This window comes from Lagenorhynchus albirostris, chromosome 5 (assembly GCF_949774975.1).
Source record: "Lagenorhynchus albirostris chromosome 5, mLagAlb1.1, whole genome shotgun sequence".
NCBI classification, from domain to species: Eukaryota; Metazoa; Chordata; class Mammalia; order Artiodactyla; family Delphinidae; genus Lagenorhynchus; species Lagenorhynchus albirostris.
In genome coordinates, this window is record NC_083099.1 from 120,161,272 (window position 1) to 120,187,204 (window position 25,933).

A 25,933-nucleotide genomic window follows, 5' to 3' on the forward strand; every position below is an offset into this window, starting at 1 on the left:
CAAGTCACCTACAAATATATAAATATATAAAGAGCATGAAGTTATTTCAAGTCCATCTGTTTATCTTTTTATCTATCTATTCATTACATTGTTATATTTCCTAAAGGATTATGTTTGATCAAGTAGCAGTCTTCAGTAAAGCCGATGAATGCCCAAGCATCCAGAAAACACCCTCTGATAACCGCACTGCCTTAAAATCTGAGGAAACTTACTAAGTGTTTTATAGCAGTAAAACAACTCCCATTTATGGAGAAGCTATTTTGTGCCAAGTGTAGTGCCAAACACTTTGCATCATCTCATTTCGCCTTTAACACAGTTCTATGGATTTTACTATTAGAACAAACTGGGTGCTAACAGTTTAAAATTGTAGGGTAGAGAGGATTGGTGCCGACCAGCACTCACCAGCCTGAGACGCTTGTCTGCTCACCCGCTGGCGCGGGTAGGGGCTAGGAGCTGAGGCTCGGGCTTTGGAGGTCAGACCCCAGGGAGAGGACTAGGGTTGGCTGCGTGAAGACAGCCTAAAGGGGGCTAGTGCGCCACAGCTAGCCGGGAGGGAGCCTAGGAAAAAGTCTGGACCTGCTGGAGAGGCAAGAGACGGTTGTTTCAGGATGCACAAGGAGAGGGAATTTCTGTTCCGTGCGCTCACAGAAGGCAGAGCACCACCTAAGTGAGCTCCAGAGATGGGTGTGAGCTGCGGCTATCATCTTGGACCCCACAGATGGGCACAGACCACTAACGCTGCCACCGCTGCCACCAAGAATCCTGTGTGCGAGCACAGGTCACTACCCACACCACCCTGGGAGCCTGTGCAGCCCACCACTCCCAGCGTCCCGTGATCCAGGGGCAACTTTCCCGGGGGAACACATGGCACGCCACAAGCTGGTGCAACGTCAGGCCAGCCTCTGCCAACTCAGGCTCGCCCTGCACTCCAATTATGACTACTTTACCCCTCCCTCTCCCCGACCTGAATGATCAAGACCACCTATTCGGCTGCTGCTTTAACGCCCTCCTGTCTGGGCAGGGAACATAGGCCTGAGGGTGGCCTACATGCAGAGTTGGGGTCAAAACCAAAGCTGAACCCCAGGAGCTGTACAAACAAAGAAGAGAAAGGGAAATCTCTCTGTGCAGCCTCAGGAGCAGCAGATTAAATCCCTGCAATCAACTTGATAAACTCTGTATCTGAGGAATACCTGAATAGACAACAAATGTTCCCAAAATTGAGGTGGTGGACTTTGGGAACAACTGCAGACTTGGGGTTTGCTTTCTGCGTCTGATTTGTTTTTGGTCTTATATTTATCTTAGTTTAGTTTTTAGTGCTTGTTATCATTGGTGGATTTGTTTATTTGTTTGGTTGCTCTCTTCCTTTTTTTTTTCTTTTTGTGAGTGTTTGTGTTTCTTTGTGTGATTCTGTCTATTTAGGTTTGCTTTACCATTTGTCCTAGGGTTCTGTCTGTTTTCTTGGTTGTTGTTGTGTTTTGTTTGTTTCTTTCTTTTTATGACCGTGTGTGTGTATGTTTCTTTGTGTGACTTCGTCTGTTTACTTTTGCTTTTACCATTTGTTTTGAGGTTCTATCTGTTTGTTTGTTTTGTTCTTCTTTTCCTTGCGAGCCATGTAGCTGGAAGGGTCTTGGTGCTCCAGCCTACTGTCAGGCCTGAGCCTCTGAGGTGGGAGAACTGAGGCCAGGATATTGGACCACAAGAGACCTTCCAGCCCCACTTAATATTAATCAGTGAGAGCTCTCCCAGAGATCTCCATCTCAGCACTAAGACCCAGCTCCACGCAACGGCCAGCAAGCTCCAGTGCTGGACGCCCTATGCCAAACAACTAATAAGAGAGGAACACAACCCCACCCATTAGCAGAGAAGCTGCCTAAAGTCATATTAAGTCCACCAAAAACACACCACCGGACATGGCCCTGCCCACCAGAAGGACAAAATCCAGCCCCGACCCCCAGAACACAGGCATGAGTCTCTCCCTACCAGGAAGCCTACACAAGACATTGAACCAACATTATCCATGGGGGCAGACACCAAAAATAACAGGAACTACAAACCTGCAGCCTGTGAAAAGTATGGAGTTTCCTTAAAAAACTAAAAATCAACCTACCATATGACCCAGCAATCCCACTACTGGGCATATACCCTGAGAAAACCATAATTCAAAAAGAGACATGTACCACAGTGTTCACTGCAGCACTATTTACGATAGCCAGGACATAGAAGCAACCTAAATGTCTATTGACAGATGAATGGATAAAGATGTGGCACATATATACAATGGAATATTACTCAGCCATAAAAAGAAACAAAATTGAGTTATTTGTAGTGAGGTGGATCGACCTAGATTCTGTCATACAGAGTGAAGTAAGTCAGAAAGAGAAAAACAAATACCGTATGCTAACACATATATATGGAATCTAAAAAAAAAAAAAAAACTTCTGAAGAACCTAGAGGCAGGATGGAAATAAAGACACAGACGTAGAGAATGGACTTGAGGAAACGGGGAGGGGGAAAGTAAGCTGGGATGAAGTGAGAGAGTGGCATTGACATATATACACTACCAAATGTAAAATAGATAGCTAGTGGGAAGTAGCCACATAGCACAGGGAGGTCAGCTCGGTGCTTTGTGACCGCCTAGAGGTGTGGGATAGAGAGGGTGGGAGGGAGGCACAAGAGGAGGAGATATGGGGATATATGTATATGTATAACTGATTCACTTTGTTATAAAGCAGAAACTAACACAACATTGTAAAGCAATCCTACTCCAATAAAGATGTTTAAAAAACATAGAAAGAAATGAAAACACTATATAAAAGCTTTTCCCCATCAATTATATTTATAAGGTTTCCTAAAATATGTTTGTTTAGGAAAGTGAGAATAAACTTAATTCTCTCCCTTAATTTCCATCTTTCAAAGTAGAAAATTGGAGCACCAGTACTCCCAGTGGTGACAAATGAGTTGTGTGTATTTTACGGAGGGACAGAGAAAGCCTCTCTGTGTTTGAGCACGACTGATATTTGGTTAAGGTTATTCCATCAATTGTAGACATTTTCTTTAAATGCTCTGAGTGGTGTTTGGGGCCTGTAGGCTCTCTTCGGCCTAGGTCTGGGGGCTTCTGCCATACTCTACCAGTCTGGGAAAGCTTCCTCCCTTCCAGCTGGGCCTTTGAATGGGGAATTGGAGATGGAAATCTGGCACTGGGGTGCTCACTGTTCCTGGGATGTCTTTGTATGTAAGCTTTATAGTCTATACTGGTACGAAATACACATTCAAAATAAAATAAAGTCATGATTCCAAAATAAATAAATAAATAAATAAATAAATAAATAAATAAATAAATAAATAAATAAATAAAATAAAATGGTAGGGCAGAGACTTTATGTGGGACGGTCTGATTTTAGAGGCTTCCCTTGCACCAGGATACTGGGAAGCCTATGGGCAGGTTCTGTGGGAGGGACTGAGAACATGAGGGGAGGCTGGGAGGCAGGAGAGGGAGACATTCCTGCTGCTGTTGGTTACCTGGGCTCAGGTAGGGGAGGATGTCTCTGCTCCTACTGATTGGTGGCAGCTCCTTAACTCTCCAGGTGCTGGGCCAAGAGGGCATTATGTGCTGCAGAGGCCCTGTTTGATTATCAAAGGCCTTCTCACTTTTCCTTTTCCAGGTCAGAGGAATCAGTACTTTGGCCAAGTTGGACATAATGATAATTTCAGATGCTCTGACAGCACCCACTTCCACTGTCCCTTGGGACTCCCCTGCCCACTTTGACCTGTCCAGGGAGAAGGGGTAGGGTGAAATCTCCTCCCTGGTGTCCTGTCTCTGAGCTTCTTTCTCTGAGGACAAAGACTTGAGAATACAGAAGTCATAACCAATGGTACTTAAATTTTATGAAGCAACTGAGAAATTTTCTAAAAATTCAGATTCCTAGTTTCTAGTTCTGGAGATTCTAATTTGGAAGGTTGGCATGGTACCCAAGAATTCATACTTTGTAATCACTGTTGGGATACTGAGCAATATAAAATCCTTCTAGCTTTTCCATTCACCCAAAGCCAAGAAATGGGGGAAGAAAGCCTTCCGAGAAATCATTGCAGATGAAGAAAAGGGACTTAATTATATTTCAAAATATTCTTGTTTCAAAGCATCTACATTCCAAAAAAGCAAGGAGAAGCTATAAGACAGAAGACAGGTGGGGATAGGAGCAGGACATAATCCCATGGGATAGGCAGACCCCAATTCAGCTGAGGCTAAAGATGGCAGAAATAGCTTACCTTTAGGTAGAGAAAATTGGCTGAATTTTTGCTACATTTCACCTTTGCCTGCTCTGGCCAGAGTGTTTTTCTCAGTAGCAAGGGAAAGAAAGGTACAGTTTGATAGGAAACAGGAAGACATTATCCTGACTTCTGTAACCTCGAAGCCTAGCATACTCCTTGGCACACAGTAGATGCTCCACAGATGTCGCACTGGATGGGATGAACTAGCGCTGCCCCGTTCTATGTTGCTTTGTGTTGGGTTGTAAATAACTTCACTACTCTTGAGCATAAGACTGTCCATTTGTACATGGAATTTTCATTGTGGTGGGAAGTAAATGTGGTAAGATAATTATGATAGAGCAACATAGTATGCTGAAAGGAAAAAAAAAGATCAGGGCTTCCCTGGTGGCGCAGTGGTTGAGAGTCCGCCTGCCCATGCAGGGGACACGGATTCGTGCCCCGGTCCGGGAAGATCCCACATGCCGCAGAGCGGCTGGGCCCGTGAGCCATGGCCGCTGAGCCTGCGCATCCGGAGCCTGTGCTCCGCAACGGGAGAGACCACAACAACAGTGAGAGGCCCGCGTACCGCAAAAAAAAAAAAAAAAGATCAATGGGACCCGATACTATAAATTGAATTTTTTTAATGTTCTACCATTACTAATGGTGGCATAAAACAACCTCAGCAAGTTTGCTTACCGCCAGTCCCAATGTTTACCCACAGCACAGAGCTTTTGGTCTCTATTAATCATTCTCCAATGAATGGGAAAAGATTCCTGAGAGAATAGCCAACTCCTTTTTTTAAAGGCAAGTAAAAATTAGAAGGCCCTTGAAATGTGGTGGTATTGTCAGAGAGCAAGAAAATTTTCAAGAATATCAGAGGTAATTTTTAAAGAATAAAGGAGCCACATTAAATGGGATAACACTAACTAGCTTTAACAATTTGGGCATCATATAATAATCATAATAATTATCCTAGTTAATAAAATACACTGTTAATGAAGGCCCATGAGTCGATAAAGAAACTCAAAAGCAAAAAAACAAAGTGTGTAAAAGGCAGTTGTATTGTGAAAGAAGGGTAGACAGGGAGGATGTGTTCAATTATTAGTCTTTATTTTGAGTAGGGACAAGATTGTCATACATGTGAGTATTTCTATTTCATTAAGTAGAAGCATGTTTTTAAAATAAAGGTATGCATTTATTTGTTTAAGTGTAAAAAAAGAGAAGTAAGAACAGGGAAACAGGAGTAAGCCAAATAATCCTCAGCATTATTTGACCTGGTGGATTATTTCTAGAAATTTAAGTAATCACCTTTGAGCTCCTTTCTTCACTTGACTCCCAGCCAGGACTATCCACACACTTGTGATTGTCCTTTCATTTCACTCTTTGATTTTCCTCAGTTTTTCTTTCCCAGCTCTTTTCTTCTCAAAAATCTAAATATTTAGAATACTCTAGAATTCTGCCTTCCGCCTTCTTCTCTTCTTCATTAACAGTAATTCCATAGATGATCTCATCCAATGCCATGACTTTAAATACCAGAAATATGCTGAAAACTTCCAAATTTGTGTTTTAATTCTTGACTTCTCCTCTGAACTTTAGATTCACGTACCTATGTGCCAATTGGCCAGTAAATACCACTTCAACTCTGGTAGGAAGTCTCAAGTTTAGTATATAGAAATCAGAACTTTTATTCCCCTTCCAGTCCTGTTTCTTCCCATTTTCCTCATCTCAGTAAATGATATCAACACTCATCCTATTGCTCAAACCCAAATCCTTGGTTCTTCTGCTCATCTATCTGTGATCACTAGTGAGTTTAGATAGCTCTAAGCATCTGAACTTACTAATGAGATCCAGACATTTGTCCAGCTTCCTCAGCCATAATCTTAGGGCCACCATTGTTTCTTTCTGACTGGTCCCCCAATTTTATCCTTGCTCCTCTCAACAGTCTAATCACCACACAGACGCCTAATTAGCTAATGTCACTCTTCTGCCTTCTAAATTGTCTCACTTCCCATTTACCATGGGCAACTGAGTCCTCACCAGAGCTTAGGATCTGGTCTTGCCTGCATCTCCAATCTTGTTCCTACCCCACTGCCAGTCACTTCCTGATCAACTGTGGTAGCTGGGCTTCTCAAGGTTTCTGTTTTCCTGCCCTATCCTGTAATATAAGCATTATTAGGGCAAAGACTTTGTTCGTCCGTAGAGCACTATTATCCCCAAAACTTAGAACAATGCTTGGCACAGGATAAGTGCTCAGTGACTGAATAGATATATGAAAAACAAGAAGCAATCCAGGAGCCAGAAAGATTGAGCACAACCAGTGGTCACACATAACAGCCAGGTAAAGAGAGGGGAGTTGTAAATAAAGCCATATCAGGACAAGTGGTTACACAAAATACATAAGGAAAAAGAGGGCACAGTAATGTGATCCAAGATGATGAATTAGTTCTCAAAGTAGAACTAGCTTCAGAGATCTGATGCTGGAACTTCTAGGAAATAAAACTTCTGGGTAGACTAATACCTATAATAAGATACCTGCTAATAAGAAGTGTGTTATTAAAAATAGTGTTAACAGAATAATGTCAAGGAAATGGGTTATATAATATGGGCCGTGGGTGACTTGAAGAATGCATAATTTTAAGGAGATGATGCCAGGTTGGAAATTGGTAAAACCTATGAGAAAGGCAAAAATCTAAAAGATTCTAGTGAAGCAGTAAGAAATTTTTTACCTATCAAAAATATGAATAGCAACTCAAGCTTGAAATCCGTTGGAGTCAAGATCTATGCCATAACCAAAAACCAGTAAGTCACTAATCTAATCTTGAAATCTCTACTCGCCTAGGAAAATATTCTTCCTTTTTTGATCTGTAAAAGTTACTATAATCTTGAAAAAGTATTATAGTATTTCTGCAACCTGAAGAAGATAATTTATTATTAGCTGATCTCCTAAAGCCGTAAAAATAGGTAGATAAATAGAGAAATTAACTAAACCCATGATGTTTATTTTTTAGAGTAGGTTTAAGTAGAAATGAAATAATTTTTAAAATATTATATTTGAGTAGTTCTGTATCCTAGACCTATTTAGTATGTTTGAGGCATTAAAAAGAATCCAAATTTTAAATTGTAATTGCACTATCAATTAATTAAGCAATGTTATTTTATAGTCAATACTGTTTAAAAAGTTGGTTTTCAAAGTTTTATTAGTGCAGTTAAATTAATTTAGCACTAAATAAAGTATAAATAGTAGTCTGTATTTCTTGCCATACACCAAAACACCTCATTATGAAATCATCTACTTCAGAAATGTTAACACCTATTTCAAGAAATCATTTTAACAAGAAATGAGGTAATCCATATGGTGCATTTGGTCTTCTCTGAAGAGCAAGTTAAGGAATGGAAGATTGGCAAGAGGCTTCTCTATGGGTAATTTCATCATTGATATATGTCTATTCAATAGATGTGATCCAGACTGTAAATCTATAAATGACCAGCCCACCCACCATGGAGACTGAATAGTGGTCCCTTCTGGGGTCCACTTCAGGGATGGTGATGACTGGGAAGGGGTATGAGAGGAATTTCCAGGTGATAGAAATGTTTTGTGTCTTGATAGGAGTGTCGGTTATACAGGCTGATGCATTTTCAAAACTCATCAAATTAGATACTTAAGATTATGCATTTTGCTATATATCAGTGGGAAAAAAATGAAAACAAATATTAAACTCCAGTTGGTAAGTTTGCTTTACACAGTGGTATGGGTTCACAATTTTCAAACTACTTTTCCATTCTAAGCGTGAGCAAATCCATAGATATTTTGTGGACAGCACAAATAAGATAAGAGCTACAAATATGGAAGGAAAAAAGACTAGGATGTACCCTATGGTATATTATATGAATTAGAGCTATCCTTATGAGTTCATATTTGTATGTACAGAGCTATGTCCATTGAGAGGGCCTAGAAGCAGGACAGACCAGCAGCTGCAAGGGGCATGGAAGATCTTGTTTTTTAAAATGTAAAGGGAACTAAAATAGCTAAATGGATTTGGGGTTTCTTATAGAAAGCTTGATTTCAGGGCAAAGGCAGGGAAAGCACAAGATGAACCTGGAACATCTTATTTTGCCAGAAAGTAAAAATGTTCTCAAAGAATGGGGATATATCAAGATCAACAAGGGAGAAAGCTTGAAGGGTTTCCCCAAATATAAGGACTGTCTATAAAATAACTTGCTTGTATTAAGAAAAATAACAAAAACAAGAAAGAAAGCCTGAGAAAGACAAAGACAGTAAGACTGATGGAAAGGCTATTCTAGATTAAAGATGAAAGAGGCATAGCAAATAAATGCAGTGCGTTATCCTAAATTGGTTCTCGGGTGGAAAACATACAAACTACAAATGTTATAAAGGGCATATTTGGGATAATTGACAAAAGTGAATACATACTGTATTAGATAATTAGATTGGATAATTGTATTGACTTAATGTTAAATTTCCATGATTTTCTGTGAGTATGTAGGAAAATATCCTTGTTCTTAGTAAAAATAAAAAACAGGGTAAAGAGGCACAATGTCTAACCTACTATCAAATGATTCAGAAAATAAATATTTCTCCAAATTGGAGGGAATTAAAGAATGATAAGAAAGTTTTCATAGCATAAAATGTAAACAACTGGTGAATCTCGGTGAAGGTACACAGGAATTCTCTGTACTGTTATTTGCACTTTCTGTGCATGTTTGAAATTATATCAATATAAAAAGTTTAGAAAATAAATGTGCTGAATGTCTCGTGGGTAAGACTTATAGTCTTCTTTCACAGACCTTTCCTGAGCAGGAAACAATAAAAATTTTATTGCACATTTCTATAATTCACAGTACGCAAAAGCATTGCAGCATCTTAATTTTGTCCTGACAATCACCCTAGGAGGTAGATATCCTGTGGACACCCTACAGATGAGGATCCTGAAACCCACAGATACTAAGTCACACAAAGTCAGTAGCATAAGTTGGATCAAAATATTCTCTGGTTTGAAGTCAACTTGTCTTTAAATCACAGCAAATATTTCTTAAAACTTCACAAATATCTCTTTTAAGGTTGGAAAAGAAGACAAGTCAGTAGTAGAGAAACAGAACAGGCACAGGGAAGTTTAGTGACATCCAGGAATCCTGAGGCTGAGGGGTGGGAAAGAGAGTGTGGACAATCTGAATGCAGACAGCGAACTGTCCGATTAGACCATTTAACTACCCACAGGTGAAAGCTCCTGGAGCAGATTTACTTTGGGGTCAGGTCATTTGTGTAGTATGGTTTCAATAAGTTTCTTGATCTGGGTTCTTCTTTTTATTAGGGAATTAAGCTTTTTACTGTATAAGTAGAGTTTTAAAAAGACAAATAAGACTCAGTATTAGCATACTGGTAAGAATATTTTTTGGATAAAACTATTTGAAATAATATCAGAAACTTTCTTGGTTAGAGACATAAAGAAAAAAGCAAGAAAACTCCTGGTAACCGGAAAAATAAGAACTAATACCACAGAGTGGCTAAGGAGAGTAAAATGCAAGGTTGGTGAGCAAACGTTTTTCATCACAGTCCTGTTACAGCTTATGTTTGTTTGCTTTTGTTCAAACTGAAACTGTGTGAAAAGACATTTTATGTCCTATATGACTGAACATGTGTTTATATTAGACGAAACTGCTTTTCTATTTCCCTCATATATTTACTGTTTGAAAAGATGTTATTGGTATAATTGACCTATAGTAAGTACATCTGTAAGGTAGCTAATTGAAAGAAGTCACTAATATCACTGCAAGCCTCGTTGACTTTTAGAAAACATATGTTCTGCAAGAACGTCAAATGGATGAATTTACAAAATCTGAGGTTAATACAGGAGGTGGCTGTCTTACTAAGACCTACCTATGATGCAGCAGGAAACACTGAATTTCTAGCTAAAGATACCTTTTACTTGTAACACAGTTAGGATATACGTTACCCACCTGTGGCACACCTAAGACATAGAGTATGTATAGGTAAAGGTTGAAGTCATGTTTAGCAGGGGGTGGGAAAGTTGGCTGCTGTAGACATTTGTTATGATATGGCTGAAAACAGATTAAAATATAATTATCAAGAGGCAGCAAAGTTAAGAAGGTGTAGTTTAGATATGGAAGAGGCTATAGTTTAGTCACCCAGATACGGGGTGTAATGCACAGACTCAGACAGCTTTAGATGTAGATGGGCAGTGCCTTGGACAGTCCTTCTGGAGCGCAGGTAATTGGCCAAGCTGGGATGTAGCTGAGGGTCCTCATTTCCAGGTTCCCAGCCTTACGAGTTTGAGTTTACTTTCACTCTTGTATTATGGGTATTTCTGCGTAGGCTCAATCCTTTAATACTCCTTCTCCCTGGCCCTCCCTATCTCCCAAATAATTTTGACAGCCTCCTGTAGCTGATAGTTTGTCTCCATCCATCCAAGACCTTTCAATGCCTGTGTTTGTACGGAGTTAGTCTTTTATCCTGATTAACTAAGGCTGCATCCTCCATTCTGAACACACACACTTCTCTCAGAGATTCTGAACTCTAGAGGCTCGTTCTAATCCTCACAGGTAAGGTCATTCCCTGGAATTCTCTTGGGGCAGGAAGTAACCCTTGTCAGGGCTTATGAATATTTAGGAGGAAGTTACGTTTTTTTCTAACTTAATTCAGAAGTGTTGGAGTACAATTACCTAAAGAGGTGCCCTCTTTCAGGCAGAAGAAGAAATTAACATGTTCTTGGGCCCAGGAATATTGATGTTTATTTCCAGGCCCTTCCACCCACTCTCTTTTCTCCTGTGACACTGCTTTAAGAATGGCTGCTCTAGAGGGAGAAGATAAATTCTAAAATTCAGCATGTATTTTGTCATATCAAAAAAAGAATTCGACATGGTTGATATTAGTTCTAAGTTTTAGTTACAGTTAGCATCAAAACAGACCTGACTTGAGAACTAAGGAAACATTTTTATGCTAATTCAGAGCAAAGCGCTTACACGTGAATTTCAAAGGGCACACTTTTTAATTTGTAACTTGAAGGCTATCTATACATGCTTTTTTTGACATTGACACTTTGCTGACAATAAATATTGTCCTAATTGGCTGATAACCAGCAAAATTTATACAGTGAAAACTAATTTTATACCTTAAAAAATGCTTACCCTGTAAATAGGTGGAAATTTCAATTTTTATGTATGTATGAACCATAATACTTGATCCAAGGGTCTAATGAAGAATACATTTTAATTATACTTTCTCTATTTTTATACATGATTTTAATGGGAAAATGATTGGAAAGTTTATAATGTTATAAACAGCAGGAACATTTTCCTGCTGGGAGGGTTTGGGGAGGCTGCCTGAAATGGGATGCCTAGTGTCTGCTGGGGTCACCTCGTTGGGGAAGGGCCAGCTGTGATATCGCACTCACCCATACACGCAGTGGGCGGCCGACACCAGCCAGTCCCTGCTGACCAGAGAAGCCCCACAGAGCAGCCGGTCGTTATAATACACAGCAACGATCCAAGGCCAGGCTCCTTCTCGGGAACTGTTTCCTCCAACGATCTTCGGGCTAACTTCTTGAGCCACCAGTTTTTTTCCACACGCTGTTAAGATCATTGAAGAAAGAACTTGTAGTTAATTTTGGTGGATTTCCTCTGGTCATGAGAATTGAGTGGATCACTGCAAAATAACTTTAGGTGACATAGTGACTCTAAACAGAATGATTGTGATGACTGAATAGGAAAAACTGATGCCATTGCTACTGCCACCATCTTCAGTAAAGCCTAAAGACGGTCTTCATAATGTATGGAGATTCCTCACTGATGTGTTGCAATGGACACTCCCTGTAGATCACAACAGGATGAGAAGACTCAAGTTTCAAAGTGACCTACAGGGTGATATTGGAGAGAACTGTATCCAGGCATGTTGACTGTTTTCATTGTTGCCATTGGAGTAAATCTCAGGAGCTTGAATGATGGAGGTATTATTACACAGAGAAGCTCAGAATGGTGTAATTTCAAGGCTTCATTACAGTACTCCCATAAGTATTAAGTGCACATTTTTAAAATTTTCACATATCACAGGGAAATTTAAAATTGACTCATAAAAAAATCATCTTTTTCAAGATTTCAAAGGACATGGAAATTCGTGAAGTATAATATCTTCTTAAATGCCTTTTTAAAATTCTGCCGCCTCTGTCTGTGTTATCTACTATTAATGAAATTTTGTGCACATCCTTTTGGGTGTATGGATAAATTTTAAAAAAGAAATAAACAGAATTTTAAACTGAAGGCTTGAAGGAGAACAGGAGGAAATATTTACTTACATTTATGGTTACATTGTAACAGAATCAGTGAATCCTCTAAGCACTGTTTACTGTAATAGAAGAACAACTGTATTTCAAAAATGGTGCACACAACATTTTAAAGCAAAACATAGTGTAAGTTGTCCTATTTTTTCTCTTTAGTAAAATGGACCTTTAAATGTGTCATACATAAAATGCATAGCAGAAAATCCTCAAAGTCAAGTAAAGCTGAGTTCGTATCTTTAACTCTACTGCTTACTCTTCATGTGATTTTGGATAAGTTGCTCAATATCCCCAAGACTCAGTTTTAACATCCATAAAACAGGGGCAATAGTACTTTATTGGAGTTTTGTGAGATGTAAATAAATATTTGCAATGGAATTATTATTGTGTGTTATACACAATGAATACCTGATGAACGGTAGCTTCTGTTAGTTTCTGTGAACCAACCTTGGATTTCACCATTCTATAATACAGAATATGCTTCACTATTGCTAACGAGGGTCTATTCAGGGCCCCAAACTGTGTGAGACTGTGTACTTTATTCAGGGAATTCAATGATGAATGAATCATGAGTCCTGCTTTCAAGGGAGGCAGACATGTAAATATAAAATAAAGTTCAGGCATAAATAATTAAAAACTCACTACCCATTTAAATATTTGGATACCAACTTTTTTCAAAGCCAAGAATTCTAAAGAAAAATTAAAACAAAGAAAAAATTTTAAATGTGTTATACTTACTAACCACTAGAGGTCAGTATAACACAAGGAATTAAAGTACTTGCCCACACCTTTCCCTGATGGCAGCTACTGTAGCTATTGTTTGCCTTAAAACACACAAGTACACACATATAATTTTAATGGTTTCTATTTACATATTTAACAACACCTACTGTGCATGTTTTTTAGGTGCTTGAAATTTTAGGGAAGAACAAGTCAAAAAACATAAAACATGGCCCAAGATGCATATGAGATCATTAAGTACAACAAAACAATTCAGTGTGTCTGGAACATACATGATAAGGATTACTTGAAATTACATGCATTCATGTTGTCTGAAAAATCCCCGAGAGCAGACATAGCCAATTGAAATATAAGTAAATATACATTTTATTAATAAGCAATGTGCATGTAGGTATATCTCTCTAGATATAGATAAATCAATATGCATTCATAATTCCCCAAAGAAGAAGTCTCAGTTAATGCTTCTTCTGTTATCCACCCATGGTTAGGAGAGAAGTCGTTTTTAGGACGTACCCCAGCATACTGTCAAGTTTCATTCAAACTTTCTACATCTACAATATCCATCAATGAAAACTCATATTCAAAATGGTTCATCATTTTTAGGTGTTAAACAATATTTAAGACTCTGTGGTCTGTGAAAAATGGATGAATTTCTTTTCAGCAAGCACAGAAAAGTTTTTGGTTAACTTAATGGTTACCAGAGAATTAAACTGAGCTTAACACCTAATTCTTCAAGTGTTTTGGTTAATCAAAATTTTCATACACAAACACACACGTAGGGTCTCAGTATACAGCAGTAAGTTGCTTCACTTATGGTCAGAGTGAGCAGTGAGTACATTTGTCCAGGTACGTTATAGAGATTAGAGGAAAATAGAATAACTTTCCTGGCCTTCAGTCCTGGAGTCAGAATTAGGTCAGCCCTCTGTATGGGAAAAAAGTCAATGCCATGATCCTGTGTCTTGCTTTCAGCCCAGAGGGACAATATTGGGATACAAATGGATGGGTTTGTATCTACTGTGTTGACAAAATGAACTGATTTCTCTCTCTATATATGCCCAACAAGTGGCCTTTTTTTTTTCTTTTTCCTTTCCAGAACTGTTATTTAAAGTGATATGCTGCCTTAGAGAGTTCAGAGGTAGCACAGTATAATGGCAAGTGGAGGGCTTTGAAGCCAGATAAACCTGGGTTAGAATCTCATGTTGCCTCCAGCTTTGTGAACGAGTCCAAGTCACTTATCAACACCAGGCTTTTCTCCTCATCCTTACAGTGGAGTCATGCTACTTAAGTCAGAGGCTAGAAATAACCTCTGTAACATTGCAATGTTTCTGCCACAGCATCTGTCACAGGACAGGCATTCAATAAACTGTTGATAAGCACTCTATATCCTGTACCTAGCACCATGCTTAGAACACATTGTCAATCAATATATATTAAGTCAAATTTTTTTTTTTTGTTGTTATGTAGGACTACTAGACAAAAAAATGGAAGAAAGGGAAACCCAATACTGGCAGCAGCATGAATTGTACATTTCCAGTTATATCAGGTCAGATTGCTGGTACCTTGTTGAATGGCCTTCTCTCAGTGGTGGGAAAATAGTAGTCTAGTCATGCATATGCCTCATAATAGGAGAAAAAAATGGGGATCTAAGTCGATCTTCATAGTTGGAAGAATCATCTTCTTTGATATCCTCTTCCTTTCCTAATTTTTTTATTATGACCACTAGTGAAAGGGTGTTTTCAAAAACACCAGATTTCATGGGGCAATAAATGTATTTCTGCAATAAATAAACAAATACATACATACATACATAGATACTAACTAAGTGCATATATGTCTGATTTCCTGTCAACCCAGTATAAGATGGCTAATTAAGGAAGAGATTAAGAACGTTCTGGATTATTGATGTGATGAAAGTTTCAAGTATCTTTGTGTGTAAATGGTGTCTCTTTCAAATAACATGAACATACATACAATAAAGACATCAATGTATAAAGATACTGGCATTTTGTTGATAAGCATGGAATAAACTAGTTCTTATTTTAAATATGCATATAATTAATATAAAATATTCTGTACTTTTTTCCTTTTTTTCTAACTGATTCTTAAATGTCTATAAAATATAAATAAGAGACATTCTCAGCATACACACTGTTCAAGATCTATAATGATAATGCAAATTTAGACATGCTTTATAGAAAGGAAATCTAGTAGGCTGCTTTCTCACTTGCAGATGGTTTGCTTCACCCTTGATGAGACTAATAATATCAGTCAAGGCCCTGCAAATATTCATATAAAATATTCAACTGCAAAGTACTTTGGTACTAAAACTACTCCTTTAACAATCTGTTTTACTGGTTGAGCTCACAGACATGGCAACTTTTCATGAAGAGCTGAGTAATTATATAATTTCACTTTTCACCATTAAGTGTATTAAACAAAGAACTTCAAGCTAATGCACCAGCAATGATATCTTAAATCCTTGTCTGTTGTTACAGCTTCTTCTTGAAGTTACTATCTTCCCATCCAAGCTGGCCTTTAATGGAACTGTAAAATTCAGAAGCCAATTTCAACCGAAGTTATCATTAATTCCCAAACAGAAGAAATGACATAATCTAAGCTAAAACAGATCTTTGAATACAGGAAGGATGCTGCTTTTTAAAACATGAGTAAAAGCTGTAAAAGTGAACCTGATTGTAAAGAGCAAAGGAGAAAATGCAGACACAACTTAAAGTCTGTACTCTTTCACTTAATAACCATGTTCTATTTGCTAGAGAAAAGAATACCATGACTTTTTTATCCCTTTCTTCTCTTTTGATGATAACTAATTGTGTCACTCTTTTTAGTCTGATCAACATTGGACCTATTTATTCCAACTCTCACAATTTCTTTGTATGGGGTTTACTTGTTTATAAATCCAAGAGTATGGATAAAAAGAATGTGGAAGTAAAACTTATTGAATCTCTATCAGTGTGCTCTCTAATTACACTGTAATACTTCATTTGACCCTGTTACCATATGTATATGAGGATTAGGCAATGTTATCAGATAGAATCGATTAGATACTGTTTGAGATTACCTGAATAACAAAAAAATTAAATAACTTTCAAGATTATGTGGCATATATGGTGGTATTAAAATCTGACTGACTTCAAAATCCACCTTCTTTCCTGTCCATGTACAACTAGTCAAAGAACACATTTTGAGACCCACCTTGGTGTTAATATTAAGCTGCCATTAGGTGTTCTGTTTAGTTGTACAAATGGTCCATGTCCAGTAGAAAAGATTGGCATGGATGAGTTTCCACTCCTAGGGAAAATCACGCAGACAAAACAAAAACACAAACAAAAAAGTCATAAACGAAACTTCTAGTTATTTAATGCTGTGGACATTGAAATAAATTATGAAATCCCAGGCAAAGAGATTAACATTTTAATATTAAGCTTCAAATGTTTTGATGTCTAAAAGATGGTACAACTCAGTAGAAGAATTACTCATAATGACATGAAATGTAATTTTAATTTTTGCATAATACCTCTTGTTCTTGTTTGCCTGCTCATATATGTTATTTAACAGAGTTAAAATCAGTGCATATGTCATTTGAGTGTCTGATTTGTTTCATTTGACTTTTCTATGTTGTCCAACAATTTCTATAATGGTCAATTATAATGACAACTTCAAAGAATTGCCGCAACATAATTTATTAATCTTTTTTTTCCTGTTAAGTGTAATTCATCTTTTAAAAAAATGCACGTTGCCTGAGAACAACATAGAAAAAGGAGATCCTCAGTGTTTACTTTTGTTGCTTTGTTCTTGATATTTCATTCAATTCAAAGCCTAACAGCCCTAATTTAAAATCGGAAGCTATGTTTTTGCTCTAAAAGAGGGAGTATGCAGCCTGTACCTCCAAGTGTCAAATGGTGAACAAGAATGGGATAAAAAGACACCTCCATGTGACAAAAGACATTAAGTTACTGGTCTTTCTTATCCCTGAAAACCTGTTACAGTTCTCAACTGTGAACCTTCACTGAAGATTTCTTTTAATTATCCACTCTTCACTAGGCTTAGCTGGAAACTTTTAGCTTCTCACTTTCTAATCTTTTTCTTGCCTTTTATTTATTCCAGATTTTAATCTTCATATAAAAATATGCTTTAGGCTGGAAACATCCTGATTCCTGCTATCTTCTCTGGGCTGGCAGGGAGATGATGTGGTTCCTATCTTTTGGAGTATCTTGAAGGACCCATCCACTCCCTCTTCAAAAGAAGGTCCAGTGTTTTTTCCAGGCTATAGTCAACACTGACCCTTTTCTGTCTGTGTGCATAGAGGAAGTTTCCAAGGAACACTCACGGCTGTTATGATCAGTAAGAGGAAAAGAATGAAGTAGAGGGTGTTTCCTTTCTCTTTCCGGTAAGACAACACCTTAAAGAAACTGAAAGTGTCTGATACCTTTCATTCACTGAACAGAGAACTGGAACAATGGAGCTTGTATTTAATGTCCCAGAATTTATCATCTTGCACTTTCATTTTATAAACAGATAAATGTTAACTCAAGCACACAAATCAATCACCATTCCTTTAATAAAACCTGAAATGGATTTACCAAAGGGAAAATGAGTGTTGCTACTATTATTGCTAAAGATTAAGATATTCCTTCCATGTGGGAAGAAGAATCATCTTATTTAAGGACTTATATAAAACATATTTTTTTATAGCTCAGAAAACAAAACAGGCATAAAGACATGCAAAAAAAAGGAAAACACTAATCTGAAAAGATACATGCACCCCAAAGTTCATTGCAGCATTATTTACAATAGCCAAGATATGGAAGCAACCTATGTGCCCATCGACAGATGAATGGATAAATAAGATGTGGTACGCACACACACACACGCACACACACACACACACACACACACACACACACACGCTGGAATATTATTCAGCCATAAAAAGAATGGAATCTTGTCATTTATGACGAAATGGATGGACCTGGAGGGTATTATGCTAAGCAAAATAAGTCAGACAGAGAAAGACAAATACTGGATGTTTTCTCAAAAACAAAACAAGTGAACAAATATAACAAAGTAGAAACAGACTCACAGATACAAAGAACAAACAGGGGTTTGTTCACAGATACAAAGAACAAACAGGGGTTGCCAGAGGGGAAATGGGTGGAAGGAGGGACAAAGAGGTAGATTAAGAGGTAGAAACTTCCTATTAATCTGTCTCATATCAATTTAATTTAGACCAGCCAGAAGAAGCTATAGAAGGGTAGAGGAAAATTTCTTCCTCCCTGACAGTGTGTAATCTATAAAAATATCCAATATGTTGTACACCTGAAATTAATATAATATTGTAAGTTAACTATACTTCAGTTTAAAAAAAAAAGATCTCAAATGGCAGCAGAGGGTATAGAAGATCAGGAATGCTCTAGATCAGGAAGGACTTTACCACTGCAGGAATCTTTTAGTTAAGGACTCACACATTTAGGGAAGACAGGATGTGGATCAAAAGAGATTTTAGATGACTGAATTTTACCGTCGGTACAGCTTCTGGTACAATTCATCAACACTAATCTTGACTTTTAAGAATATCAGGGAATGTCTAGCCAATTTGAAGAGGCTCTAGTTGTGTTGACTTTGCATGAAGGCTCCAGAAGCATCATTGGAATTGGTTGATTAGTGTACCTCTTCACTGGGAGGGACAAGTTGGTGGATCCTAGTTACTCTCCAATCTCCCTTTTAGATGTCTGTCTTCTTTTACCACTTTTGGTTCATGTTCTCAGTATCCTTATTCTGCTGAATGCCTATGTGTGTTGTATATTCTTCTAGGTAGTTTTCTATGTTCCCGACTCTCCATGATGAAAGATTTTCCAGGTGTGTAATCCAGATAAGCAACATTAGCCTCACCAGGAGCTAGTTACAAATCGCCCAGCTCTATCCCAGATCCACCCACAATTTTGAAACTCTGGGGGTGAGATCCAGTGATGAGTCTTTTAACAAACCTTCCAGGTGATTCTGACGCTTCCTAGTCGCAAACCATAGTCAAATGAAATATCTAATTCTTTACTTGTTCAGGAGGCTGCTCGTTGGTTTCCAAAGTGACTTCTAGTTACCTATAGTAATCTTACTATAAGCAATCTGTTTAAGCCACTGATAAAGTTAATTCATATATCAGGACCCACAAAATGGTGGTCACCCAGAGGCCTGGCCCACATCACAAATCTAAACCTAAGTCAGCCTACACTTACAGGAAGTGTTTCACTTCCTGAAATATAGAAAGAAAATGTAACACCAGTCACAATCTTCCAACTCAGGTTTAGCTAGCTCACCTTACCCTAAAAAATGGGACCTGGTAGCCTATATGCCTATAAGGAAATCCCTGACCTTCATTGCCTCTTCTAATGTTCCATAAAACTCACTGTTGCCCCAAATCCCTCAGGAATAGTGCTCCACTGCTTGTGAGGCACTGTACCCCCAATCTATGGGCTGTTTACTCTTGAATAAAGGACGTCAAACTCGTTATTAAATTGTTTTAGTTTTGTCATTTGACAGCACTCATGACTACGTGGGGGGACATCTAGAAGAGTAATTCATTAAAAATATACATCAGAGTTGTGGATTTAAGCCTTCTATTATCTCTAACTGTTTTTAGTCTATTGCTTAGCTGTCTTTTTAAAGACAGAGCCTGAGGGGATGCATTAATTTCTCTGGAAACTCAAAACAAAATTAAATTGAAAAAATATTGAAAAATTATTTATAAATCAGTTTTTAATCTAGTATCTCTTTATTACACACCTACCACTGGCATTGCACTGATAGGATTGGCAGTTAAATTTTTAACACATGCCTATTCTAGAAGAAAGACTAGAGGCAAATCTTTAAGAATAGACTATTTAGTAAACACTAAATGTGCTACCCTGGGATTCTGAAGTGCTGTTCCATAGTGATGTTTTCACGATCTGGTGGAGAAAAATAGAGATTATGTATACACGTGGAAAAAATGACACACATAAAGCTTGTATTCTAAGATCGTGTTCTATATATGCAGCCTCAAACTTTATATGAGAAAAGACTGCAGTTAATGGTGTAGATATATTGTTTGGGGTTATTCAGAACAACTGGAAAAAACATTCTTTTGGAAAAAACTTCTGAAGTACTCCCATAATTAAATTTTTTGTTGTAAATATTGGTATCAGCAACCTAAGAGTGGTGTATAGAGGCCATCAGTTCATACAAATATTTCCAGGTGTCAGTGCTGGATGTTAAAAGTTGGAATTTAATTAGAGACAGAGTAACTGCATTTCAAATCCTTCCAAATCAAGCTCACCTTTTTCAGACTGAACACAATTTATTCCAGTTTGTATTCATAGTAAGCAGAATATAAGCAGCAGAAGTTTACGACAAACTATTTCTTATTTTAAGAAATGATGGAGACAATAAAGATATATTCAATATTTAAAATATTCTTGGCAAAATAAAAGGTTAGCAACAATATATTAAGTCACCATTTATTATTTAGAAACAAAATCTCAGAACTGAAAAATTGAACTGTTGAGAATATATTCAAGGGATGATAGTTTTCCCTGTCCTTATCTGTTTCTATTTTAGAATATAGAAGCCTCCCTCCCCCTCCCCAAACAACAGGATTTAAGGGAATGGTGAAGATATTTTGGTTTGGGGAAAACCATAATATCTTGCTGTTTTTATGTAACAAACTTTACGTGGAAAAAAGTCTTTGAGTAAAAAACAAAAACAAACAAATAAAATCCCTAACTCTGTTAACAGACTTTTATAGACTAAACAACTATGTTGCAGAAAATTTATTGGTAGATGATTCACAACTGACCAAAAGAGATTTTCTTAACCTTTATGTGTATAATTATATTCTCAGTAAATTCCTTGCCACATAAATCTCTCTGGGTTACAAAATACCCGTTTGAGTGTAAGTCAAAATAAAAGTTAAAGACAAAGAGATTTCTCCTTAAATTGTATTAATAAAAATAAGTGACATTTCACATAAAAGAGTACCTTAATTCCCAATAATATGTTTTCAAATACTTAGTGGGATAAATCAGGAATGATTTTTTTCCAAGCAAGCAATAATACCAACCTGTGTTTGTTGAAAACTTAGCCATGATTTTTTTTTTCCCTTTTAATTATGTCCTACTTATAGTGGTCTTTTTAAACTCTCTAATTTTGTTTTGATCTGCTGGGGGAAAAAGTTTTCCAGAGAAGTTAAAATAGGCTAGTGTTGGAATGACAAGCTGAGGAATCCCCTGGATTAAGTCAGAGATGACCCTCACATAGGGTATTTAAACCTGGTTGCAGTAGGAAACAAATGTTTGTTTGTTTGTTCTTACTTTGTTTTTAACATCAGATGAAATCAAACTGCCAAACTTTGGAGACGTTTTGTACAATTTCTATGTTTTTTACTGAAACAAGTACACAAAGTTCCATGCGTTCCTTTGAAATGAGAGGACTACTTATCAGAATCACGGGGGCTTCTTTAAAGAACCAAGACCTCTGGGCCTCATTCTAGCCAAAATTCCAGCCTGGGTTCTATGGAGGCCCTAGTAGTTCATGGTAACCTGTAGGGGGCTTATATTTGGAGGAGAAATAATGACATCTTTATTTTTACTAACTAATTGAAATATAGCCTTTTCTTCTGATACAAATTCAGGTGACTAACCACAATATTATTAGAAACACCTATACTTTTGCCACTAAAACAAATTGCAGATATCTTCAGATCACACTGCAGTTACTGTATAACTGTAAAAATATCATTTATGTTCATTTCTGATAGTACAATAATCATTGGAATCGCCAGTATATCTTATTTACTATGTTAATAAAGAAATATATAATACCACCCTGTATTTTGAATACTTTGATAATTTTTTTCAATGTAATGAATTTCCTTTGTAGTTATGTGTATTTTACTTTATGCAAAAATATGAACTTAAGAAGAGGTTGGCAAGTTTCACCAGACTGCCAAAAATGCCCATGACACACGCAAAAGAAGGTTAAGGACACCTACCCTAGATAGTGGTTCTCAAACTTCAGTGAACAGCAGACTCACCAAGAGCTATTCAAACACAGATTGCTCTGCCCAGCTCTAGACTTTCGGATGAGTGGGTCTGAGGTGGCGGTTCCAGAATATGCGTCTGTATACATGCATCCCAGGTGTTGCAGATGCTGCTAATTTGCTTTTTTTTAAATTCATTTTATTGAAGTGTAGTTGATTTACAAAGTTGTGTTAATTTCTGCTGTATAGCAGAGTAATTCAGTTACTAACGTGCTTCTAAAATCACACACTGAAAACCACTGACCTAGACCACCCTGAATCTGAATGTCTGGGACCATGACCAGGTGACTGTAATGCATCACCAGGTCTGGGAGCTGCTGATTTAGCTTCTGCATTACAAATCAGTGGTACGCTGGTACGCTTGCTTTCATGCCCTTGCCCATAGCACATGTAATTACCTAGCCACTGTGTTTTCCCCAACCCTGTTAGATAATAAGCCTAAGATGAATCTTAAGAAGTTACACAGTTACAGTAGTTTGCTATTATTTTCTCTTTACTTATTTTTAATTAACGCATTTCTAATTCTAAAACAGGAAAAAAAAACCCATCAGAGTTATAAATTGCAATTCTGGCAAATGATGAGCTTTTTAGCTAGGTCAGTTAAACCAAGTAAAATAAAATTTCTTTTCACCCCCTCCCCCTAGTGCCCCTACCTGACCAGCTCACTGCCTCACTCATCCCACCGTAGGGACATAGCTAAGACTAAAATTAAAATTTCCTTTGGTGTTGGACTTGTAAATTAAAATTTAAAAATAACAGAAAACATTATTTAATTATTTTTGTGTCAAGTTAGCACATAAAAAGAAATCATTTAAAGTTGAATGTAGCAGTTATATATTTTCTATTAATTCCTATATCTAATCTTTGTTGTTTTATGTTAAGGCTTTTTCCCACATAGTTGAAAATTTGGGGACACTGACAGAAAATATAGTCAAGAAGAGGAACATTATTTTTCTACCAATTTCTTAAACTAATAGGAAACACAGGTTCTATTTTCAGTTTTCCAGGAACCTATTTTTAGTGCTAAATTGTGCATACAAATTTGCTGTAGTGCTTACACAGGAAATTAAATTATCATGCTCTATTTATTTGGCAGGTTAACTTAAAAAAATTTTACCCCTCACCCCCCCCCCCCAAATTTTTGAAACACCTCTAAAGTGGAAGAACATTGAAGTAATTCCGTTTCTTATTTGGGGTTTCAGAATGAGAGGCTCAACTTGATGTTTTTGATATTTGAACTGAAGGTATCTAGCCAGGACTATTATGCGATTTAAAAATTAACACCAGCTCCTCATAGGGCTGCCTCATGGGGATACATATAACTAACTCTATTTTTAAAACATTAGTATTTCCTGAATTTTGTAGAGCTGTACAGACCTGATGACTTCTCGTTTTTAATTGCTTAGCAGGGCAAAACAACTGCATAGTTCATTTACTGGGTTAGCAACAGGGCAGTGTGCTTTCCTAGGAAATACCATTTTAAAAATCACTACTCTAAGTTTCCTTAACATTTATTCTTGCATCAGTATAAAATGTTTTCTTTCATACTTTGATCAGAGACAGGAAAATGTTATTCAAAGTACTTTTTACTTATGCAGCTATCAATGGCAGGGAATGAAAATGTTTCATTTAGAAAAGGAAAAGCTGATGAAATCTGCCTCATATGATTTACTAGAATCTGTGGGGAATTGCATTTTGTATCCTATCTGAATAAATAATCTTGAGAGACTACAGTGCCTTTTTAATAAATTGACTCCTAAATTACTTCCCACTGTACCAAACACATCATTTTAAACTCGCCAAGTTTTCTTTCATTACCATGCACCACTCTAGACAAATTCTCATTAAGGCTCTAACTTTCTTTCAATTACTAGAGCACTATGGAGACTATTTAATAAGTGCAGGTCCAAAGATTAAAGTCTTTGCAGAGATTACCTGACTCATTTCTGAAGAAAACAAGCGCCTGACCTTCACGAAAACTATTGTATCCAAGAGTGGGATGTACTACTCACTTTTCACACACTAAAAAAATCTAGTTTTCTGTCCCTGTCTCCATCTGGAAGGACTGTGAGTCATTAGAAATGAGGTCAGTGAACTAGAGAGTAAAATATGGTTGGGGGGAAAAACATGTAAATAGATGGTTGTGTGGAATTGGCTGTCATCCACACAGCTCAGGCCATTTTCTAGAAAGCCTTTCCTGACATGCCCAAATTGAGTATAGGTTCTCCTATAGCACATTGTATTTATCACATTATGTTGTAATTCTTTTTTTTTTAACATCTTTATTGGAGTATAATTGCTTTACAATGGTGTGTTAGTTTCTGCTTTATAACAAAGTGAATCAGCTTATTTATGTGTCTATCACCACCACATAAGCATTTAAAGCAAAAACAATGTCCCATTCATCTGAAGACCAGGCACAATATCATTACCAATGCTTAGATTTCCGATCTGCGAGTAAATAAAATAATATATTTATATTAGCAACTATTAAAAAATAATAAAGATAAATGTTTCCTTTCCAATATGTTCTCTCATGCAAATGAAGGAATCAGCACTATGTAATCACCCAACGAATTTTATTCAAATTCATTCAAAATATTTCTGCCAAAGAAGATATCAATCACTTTGATCTTTGTAAATGATTCATCTTAACCCCGATCTATCCTCAAGGAAACAATTCAGTTAAGATTTACAAACCACAGTGGAAAGAACACCTGTGTTTATAAGCATATAGTGATGCTTAGGTGACGAATTGGGACTCAAGCTCCTGTGTAATAAAAGCCCAATCATCCAGGGCATTTAGATTCATCCATTGTGGACACAAGGTCAAGTAACCCATATCCTCAGCCTAAATTTTACAGTTTCTGAGTCTATAAAATAGTTCCTCAGCATTACTGGCAAGTTTAGTAGTGGAAGCAAAGGACTGCCTAGGGCCTCACCTGCATGAACTTGCTATTGAACTAAAATCAACACTAAACTAGGAACCTGGAGTCAGCGCCACTTATGCAGTGCTTTACTTGAAGTGGGGTTAAACAATTGTCTGTTTCAGTGTTTTGTTGATTCTTCATCAAAAAACTTTATTTCCCCTAACCTAACCTCCTCCAAGACTCTTTATGTCTCAAAGCTCCCCAGGTTAAAAGGGTTTTTTGTTAGAACACAAACTATAATGTATAATAAAAGGGATATGTATATATATATATATATATATATATAAATTGCAAAGTTTCCAAATAATACAGATAAACCAAATTGATGATTATTTACATGATGGATGGTAAAACTCACTTCCTCCATTTGAATTTGACAAGAACTGCCTTCCTGATGAGGATGACATCACTTGCATGAGACTTGGAGCTGGCGAGTTCCCATTCTGAAGGAACAGCATTTTGGGAGGTAAAGGGAGCTGAAAGCTCTCAATCCAACTAGTAGTTATCCAACTTCTAGTATCCAAGAAGTTATAGAGCATTTCTGACACTCTGACTGGGGCCTCAACACATTTTCCTATTGTAAAATATCTCTATGTGATGGTTAGGTGCTATTTTTG

At 37.2% G+C, this 25,933-nt stretch overlaps 1 protein-coding gene across 1 annotated transcript in view; it reads right to left on the reverse strand.

Moving 5' to 3' along the window:
* The window catches only part of TMPRSS15 (transmembrane serine protease 15), a 133,033-nt gene that overhangs the window by 10,203 nt on the left and 96,897 nt on the right, over positions 1-25,933 (reverse strand). Inside the window, exons 19-21 of the mRNA XM_060149405.1 lie at positions 16,509-16,604; positions 12,576-12,625; positions 11,679-11,853 (exon numbers count right to left, since the gene is read on the reverse strand). Coding sequence (XP_060005388.1) covers positions 11,679-11,853; positions 12,576-12,625; positions 16,509-16,604 — 321 coding nt within the window. The remainder of the gene's footprint in view (positions 1-11,678; positions 11,854-12,575; positions 12,626-16,508; positions 16,605-25,933) is intronic.